The following is a 7944-nucleotide window of genomic DNA, read 5'->3' as shown; positions in this document are numbered from 1 at the left end:
TCTATTTATTTTTATGTTCCCCTTTTCCATCTTGCACTTTCTCCATCCCATTCATTCCAAATGGATCTCACCTCTAAGATCTGAGATTTGGCAAGTTTTAGACACTGTAAAATACCATGAGCTATACCCAGTTTGCCTTGCCCTGTTTTCCTTGGAAAGCAATGCTGGAGACACAAGTGCAGCGCTTGGGTCGGGTACAAATTCTGCATTCAGGGAATGTGCTCAGATGGTGCCTGACCCTCAGCAGGGACAAGGCACAGCAGCAGCCAAGGGCATTCCTGTGCCCCTGTGCAGGAGTCAAGACTCTGGCTCTTGGCTCAACACGGCAAAGTTCCCGTGTTTGGCAAGGCTCAGGGGCTGCCCGGGGAGTGCGGGGCTCGGGCCGGGGCCGAGCGGGCAACGGACAAACGGACACGGGGACAAACGGTCCCGGTGCTTCAGTTGCAGCGGCGGCAGCGGCAGCGGCAGCAGCAGCGGCGGCAGCAGCAGCAGTGGAAGCAGCGAAAGCAGCCAATTTATCACTTTTCTGTCTCTCCTCTCCCTTTCCCACTGTCCCACATTCCCTCCGGGTCTCCCTTTTCCTGCATCCCCCCCTCTTCCAGGTTCCCTCTCCCCGTACCCGCCCGGGCCATGCCCCCGGCCCGCCCCCGGACCCGCCCCCGGGCCCAGGCGGGGTTGCCCCGGCCCCGGCCCCGGCCCCGGCCGTCCCGCCGTGGTCTCGCCTCCGCCGGGTTCTGGCTGTGCTGGCGCTGGCGCTGCTGGGCGGGCATCATTGCCTGGGGCTGGGGCGGAATCGCTGCCCTTTGGCTCCGCCTTGCCCGATCCCGGCCCCGGCCCCGACGCAGGCTCCGGTCCCGACCCCAGCTCCGGTCCCGACCCCAGCCCTGCCCCCGGCCCCGGCCCCGGCCCCGGCCCCGGCCCCGGCTCCTCCCGGGGCCCGCGGAGGACACAGGCGGCGCGGCCGCTGCCGCCGCCTCCGCTGCGGCTTCCCCGGCCCGAGCTCCGCCGCTCAGCAGCGCGGCCGCTGGCCCCGAGCCGCCGCTGCCGCGTTCCAATGAGGGAACGCCTGCGGATGCCCGGCCCGGGGAGCTCGGGGAGCGCTCGGGGGCCGTTCCTGTCCCCGGGCCGAGCGCTGATGGCCGCGACTCGCCCCCAGGGAAGGCGCAGGAGGCCCTGCAGCAGCGCTACGAGCTGGGCCCGCTGCTGGGGCGCGGCGGCTTCGGCAGCGTCTTCGCGGCCACGCGACTCTCGGACGGCGCCCCGGTGAGCGGTGGGCAGAGGAGGAGGAGGAGGAGGGGGCGGAGGAGATGGCGGGGGCGCGGCGGGGCGGGCAGCGAGCTCAACCCTCTGCTGCTCCTTGCTCGCAGGTGGCCATCAAATGTGTGCCGCGGGATCGCGTCCGGCTCTGGGGCGAGCTGGTGAGTGTGCGGGGCCAGCGGCAGAAGCCGGGGCGTGCCGGGCAGGGATGAGCCGGGGCCCGGCGGGGTGGGAGCCGCCGAGAGCCCTGCGGGGAGAGCGGGCGCGGGGTGAGCGAGGTGTGCAGAGCATCCCGGGCTGGCTGAGGGGTCCCAGAGCCCTGGCCCGGCCTCAGCCCCACTGACAGCACCGTGCTCCTCCCGCAGCCCGACGGCACCCGTGCTCCCCTGGAGATTGTGCTGCTGGACAGGGTGTCCTCTGGCTGTGCTGCAGTCATTCAGCTGCTGGAGTGGCTTGAGCTCCCCGACAGCTTCGTGTTAGTGTTGGAGCGTCCACAGCGGTGCCAGGACCTCTCGCATTTGCTGGCGGAGCGGAGGTTCCTGCCAGAGGAGGAGGCGCGGGGGCTCTTTCGCCAGGTGCTGGAGGCCGTGCAGCACTGCAGCAGCTGCGGGGTCCTGCACAGGGACATAAAACCGGAGAACATCCTGCTCGACCTGGCCACTGGGCAGCTGAAATTGATCGACTTTGGCTGTGGCGCCTTCCTGCAAGACACAGCCTACACCCAGTTTGCAGGTGAGCCCTCGCAGGGGATGCTCCTGGCCATCTCATGGCCCAGCCTGGCTGTGGCACCGGGGATTCCCCGTGGTGCTGCCAGGATGGGATCAATGCTTGAGGCAAATTGATTTGGATGGGGGTGTGAGGGGGACCAGCTCCCAGCCCTGCCAAGAGCCTTCAGCACCCACTGTGCCCTGGGCTGGGGCTGGGACAGCCAGCCTGACAAAAACCCCCATGGGGGTAGCAGAGGGCGGGGATCGGACCTCATGCCCCAGAGAGTTTAGTGAGTCAGCGAGGAAGGGCTTGAACTCCTCTGCTCCCCACGTTTGCCTTGGCCTATTAACAATGTTTTGGAGGCCATGCAGGCAGCGATGAGAGTGTGTTTTCTCTACCACGGGGTGTGTTTTTATTTGGTTGCCATGGTTGGGCCTCCCCAGTGCTTCTGCTGCCCTCTTCCAGCAGCAGTGGCTTCTTTTCCAACCCTGGGTTTGTAGCCAAGTGCCAGGTGCTGGCAAGAGGGCAGTGGGTCACCCCGTGTGCCGCTGGGGCAGCCCCCACATGCCCAGGGATGCTGGGGCCAGGCTCTGGGAGCAGCAGCATCCCCCTGATGAGCTCCATCTGTGTTCCACAGGAACCCTGTCCTACAGCCCACCAGAGTGGATCCACCAGCAACGCTACCATGGCCAGGCAGCAACAATCTGGTCCCTGGGCCTCCTGCTCTACCAGCTGGTCATAGGGAAGCACCCATTCATGAGGGGCCAGCAGATCATCTGGGGACGGATCTTGTTCCCACGACGGCTCTCCCAAGGTGAATCCTCATCTCTGGGCACAGGGGGAACACCAGGCTTGGGAGACAGCTGTGGGCTCATGAGCAACCTGCTCTGGCAGCTGCTGAGGAGGTGGCACATGTCCTGCTTTCCTGCAGACAGGGAATCCACGGGGAAGTTGAGGCCCAGCTCTGGGCACACCCAGCATGGCCTGGGCACTGGAAGGGGGCGGCAACTTCTCCAACTGACTGGTGATTCCTGGTTTCTCTCTTCAGAATGCCAAGATATTATTAAGAGGTGTTTGTCCATGCAACCCTCGGACAGGCCATCCTTAGAAGACCTTTTGCGCGATCCTTGGATGCAGGCTGTTCATCTGCCCTAGGAGATGGGAGAGATCCACATGCACATTTGGATCCAGGGGCCTGGCAGGTAACAGCTCCACACATTTCTTGGCAATCAGTGGCAAAGCAAACCAGGCTGTTTTTGTCGTGCCTGTAGCTCTGAGCAGGGGTCATCAGAAGGGAACACACAGCTCTTGGGCTGGAGCTGAGCTGGACACCTGGTGTGGCAAGCACTGGTGGCCACCATTCCCCCTGCTTTTGCTTGTCTGCTTCACTGATGGCTGGGACCCTGGGCAGAGCACTGACAGCCTGGTCTGGCCCCTAGGCAAGGAGAAGGAGCCCCTGGAGAAGCTGTTACCAGCTGGGGCTGCTGCTGGAGACACCAAGGGCAACCTCAAGGATGGCAATCTCTTCCTCCAGCTGGCCAGCTGAAGATGATAGATTTCAATTCTGGCATGTCTTCTTCAAAGACTTGCTCCACGCCCAATTTGCAGGTGAGTCCACAGCCAGGGGATGCTCCCAGATCTGGGCATGGCACAGCTTGGCCAGGCACCAAAGGTTCCCCCCTTGGCTGGGGTGGATACAACCAATTCTTCAGTTGGCTCCCAAGCTGTTTTTTGTCTCTGGACAGCTGCTGAGGGGCTGGGTCTGCCGTGGCTGGCTGCAGGCTGGGCACATGGCCTGCCCTCCTGCTCTGCTCCCAAAGGCAGCAGTGATGGGCAGCTTTGGGCCCAGCTCTGAGCACGGCCAGCATGGCCTGGGCACCGCGGGTGGCTGGGACAAGGGGACAGGAGCCTTCAGCTGACGGGCGGTTTCTGGTTTCTCTCCTTGGAGCCGGGCTCTGCGGATGCTGAGGCTGCTCTGGGCTCTGCCAGGGCTCTGCTGGGCTCAGCCCCAGGCACAGCTGGGCTCACCCTGCCCTCCCATTGCTCTGACAGCTTTGCATCACACGAGCCCGTTCCCAGCACACCGTCTGAGCTTTCTGTGTTTGCAGGTGAGTGAGACTCTCCTGCAGGCCAAGAGATTGCAGTTAGGGACACACATCCAATTGGCAAGAACCCAAACTCTCCACAGTCCCAGCTGAATGCCTGCATCTGCACAGGATGTTTTCTGTGTTCCACTCTTCCTTTCTTTTTGGCTGCAATTGTGCAATTGCACTTTCTTCCTCCTCTAGAAGTGCCACTGCTGTGTTCCTGAGGCAGTGCAGTCTGGAGCTGATGGATGAAGAATCGCCCCTCTGCACTTCCAAACCAGAGCAAAAAGCTGTAAGTGGGACTTTGCATCTTTAAGAAACCCCTGAATGTTTGAAAGGGAATGTGCAGCTCATTCACAGGGTGAGAAGGAAGGGCACCTTCTAAAGGATTTGGGGTTTGACAGAGTTTAGATTCCCAGTGCTGCTTGGAGCTGGCAAGGCACAAAGCACTTTTCTTCTTGCTTCACTCCAATTTCACCACAATTTCAAATAACAATATTGGAATCAAACCCCACAAACTTTTTCAAAAAGGTTTCTGAGGCCGGTAATATGCATCATGCCATCAGCACATTTACAAAGTAAATAACTGAGTTTTATGTTTCAAAAGACCAATTACGCCTTAATTCAAAGTTATAGAAGATTTTTCACTGCACACTTGGGTTCTGTTTTTATCTTTCACATTTTATAGAAGTTTTTTCCTTTTATTTTTCTGCATTTTTCCCCTTAAAACAGAAATCATGCTATGAAAAAGAAGTGTCCTTTGCTCCTGGTTCCTGTGTGGAGCAGCTCCCTTCCTGCTGGCTGAGCTGCTCAGGCAGAGCCCGGCAGCTCCTGGCCCTGCAGGGCTGAGGCTTTTCCCCGTTGCTGGGCACAGACTGATGGAGCAGCACTGCTGAACACGGGCACACGCAGAGGGAGCAGAGCAGCTGCCTTTGCCCACCTGAAGCTCCAAGGCCAAACTCTGAGCAGGCACGGCTGGAAGAGACTCGCAGGCTCCCTGTTGGCTCTGCTGCCCCACTTGTGCCTGGCCCAGCTCTGCGTGAGGCACAGGGAGAACAAGGGGCAGCTCCCTCCCAGCCCCAGCCCAGGGACCCCTCCAGCCCCGGGCCTTGGGGCACTGTCAGCACCTGCTGCTCCTGGCACTGACAGCAACAACCAAAGTGGGGCTGGTCCCGAGGGAGAAGCAGCAGTGCCTGGATCTGATCCCTCAGTGTGGGGCAGTGCTGGAAAAATGATCGCAGAAGTGGCAGCAGCACCAGCAGCAACAGCAGCAGCACCAGCAGCAGCACCAGCAGCAGCACCAGCAGCACCAGCAGCAGCACCAGCACCAGCGTCAGCAGCACCGGTAGCAGCAGTAGCATCAGTGGCAGCACCAGCACCAGCAGCACCAGCTGCACCAGCAGCACCGCCAGCACCAGCAGCACCAGGAGCACCAGCACCACCAGCATCACCACTAGCAGCAGCACCAGGGACAGGACCAGCACTAGCTTCACCAGCAGTGCCAGCAGCAGCACCACCACCACCAGCACAAGCAGCAGCACCAGGGGCAGGATCAGCACCAGCAGCACCAGCAGCAGCACCAGCAGCAGCAGTGCCAGCAGCAGCACCAGGAGCACGAGCACCAGTACCAGCAGCACCAGCAGCAGCACCAGCAGCAGCACCAGCAGCAGCAGCAGCAGCAGCAACAGCAGCACCAGTAGAACCAGCAGTACCAGCAGAACCAGCACCACCAGCACCAGCAGCAGCAGCACCAACAGCATCACCAGCACCAGCACCAGCACCAGCACCAGCACCGCCAGCACCAGCTGCACCACCAGTACCAGCAGTAGCAACAGGGGCAGCATCAGCAGCAGCAGCAGCAGCAGCAGCAGAACCACCAGGGACAGGACCAGCACCAGCATAAACCAGCAGCAGCAGCAGCAGCAGCATCACCACCAGCAGCATCAGTGGCAGCACCAGCAGTACCAGCACCAGCACCAGCAGCAGCAGCACCAGCAGTACCAGCAGTAGCAGCACCAGCAGTGCCAGCAGCAGCACCAGCTGCACCAGCAGGAGCACCAGCACCAGCACCAGCACCAGTACCAGCAGCAGGACCAGCAGCACCAGCACCAGCAGCAGGACCAGCAGTGCCAGCAGCACCATCACCAACAGCAGCTGCAGAAGCAGTGTCAGCAGCAGCGTCAGCAGCACCTGCACCAGTACCAGCAGCAGCAGGAGCAGTACCAACAGAACCAGCACCAGCACCACCACCAGTGCCAGCAGCACCAGCAGCACCAGCACCAGCAGTAGCACCAGGGGCTGGACCAGCAGCACCAGCACCAGCAGCAGCACCAGCAGCAGCACCAGCAGCACCAGCAGCATCAGCAGCAGCGCCAGCAGCACCAGCAGTGCCAGCAGCACCAGCAACAGCACCAGCAGCAGCACCAGCACCGGCAGCAGCAGCAGTACCAGAAGCACCAGCACCAGGAGCACCAGCACCAGGAGCACCAGCGCCAGCACCAGCATCACCAGCAGCACCAGCAGTGCCAGCAGTATTAGCACCAGCAGCAGCACCAGCAGCAGCACCAGCAGTACCAGCAGCACCAGCAGTACCAGCAGCACCAGCAGCAGCACCAGCAGCAGGACCCGCAGCACCACCACCACCAGCATCTGCAGCAGCATCAGTGGCAGCACCACCAGCAGCAGCAGAAGCACTAGGAAGAGGACCAGCACCAGCAGCACCAGCAGTGCCAGCAGCACCAGCACCACCACCAGTACCAGCAGCAGCACCACCAGCACCAGCAGCAGTACCAGCAGTACCAACAACAGCACATGGAGCTGACTTTCAGTGCAGCCTCTGCCATGCTTCCCTCCCTGTGCAGCGGTGTCACAGCAGCCTGAGGCACCTGGGAGCCCTCAGTGCCAGCAGGGACTTGAGATGGCAGCCCTGGGCTCCTGCATGTTACGCCAGGAACAGAGCTGGGGACTCCCTCTCCATGTGGAGCTTCCAGATGGAAAAGGCTGCTGTGACCAGGCAGCTCCAAGGGCACAGAAAGGAGGGGCTCGACCCCTTGATCTGTGCCAATCCCACAGTCCTGGGCAGCAGCCACCGAGCCCTGGGGGAGCAGAGGGCACAGCAAGAGGGACAAAAGCAGTCAAGGTCAGAGACTGGGAAGAGCCAGACCTGGGAGCAGGAACAGCTGCTTCATTGAACTCCTGGAGAAAGCTCTTGGCTGGTTCAAAGCCCTGAAAGGTGTGAAGGGCAGAGAAGAGGCCACACCAAACAATGCTCCTGTTTTCACACCTCCCCTCTCTGTGTCCCAGAAGGAATTGGATGAACTGTATTCTTCTCTCTGAGTCGTCTCGTTCAGTGTGAGCAGCTCAGCACCAGGAGCTGAAGGAGCTGAAGCCTCAGGCCACAAGAGCTGAGCAAGAGGGGGCTTTTGGGCCAAAGTAATGCTGCTAAGTAATGGACCTAGCTGAATGCAGCAGATAGAATCCTGCAATTATAGAATCCATTTTGCTGGAAAAGGCCTCTGAGCTCATCCAGTCCAGCCAGTCACCCAGCAGTGTCAAGCCCAGCACTAAACCTCGTCCCTGAAGTGCCAAGGTCTGAACAACAGGCCCTGAGTGAGGCCTGAACAACAGGCCCTGAGCCAAAGGATGACCTCTGGATGAACCTTCCAACCAAAGGTTATCTGTCTGCTCATTACTGAAATATGCATGGTCATTAGCACTGTGATAGATGGATCCACTCATCAATGAAACATGGATTGACCTTTCTGTGTTTAGAAGCCAGACAAGGCCATTCAATCCGACATCTGGCCTTGTTTGGGGTGTGTGGACAGAGTCAACTCCCTTGGTTCCTCTTTGAGGTCTGGCCAGGCTTTGGTAGGGACCCAAGAAGAGGATG

The 7944-nt window shown here is 60.5% G+C and overlaps 1 protein-coding gene across 1 annotated transcript; it reads left to right on the top strand.

Moving 5' to 3' along the window:
- Positions 1-630: 630 nt before the first annotated feature.
- On the top strand, positions 631-3161 carry LOC147647580 (serine/threonine-protein kinase pim-1-like). Its single transcript, XM_086871559.1, has 6 exons — positions 631-715; positions 1157-1263; positions 1368-1418; positions 1623-1989; positions 2603-2779; positions 3014-3161. The coding sequence occupies exons 1-6, from the start codon at positions 631-633 to the stop codon at positions 3118-3120; spliced, it is 894 nt and encodes a 297-aa protein (XP_086727685.1). The 3' UTR covers positions 3121-3161.
- The last annotated feature ends 4783 nt before the right edge of the window (positions 3162-7944 follow it).

This window comes from Cyanistes caeruleus, chromosome 36 (assembly GCF_971803275.1).
Source record: "Cyanistes caeruleus chromosome 36, bCyaCae1.hap1.1, whole genome shotgun sequence".
NCBI lineage: Eukaryota > Metazoa > Chordata > Aves > Passeriformes > Paridae > Cyanistes > Cyanistes caeruleus.
This window is presented reverse-complemented; position numbering and strand designations above follow the sequence as displayed.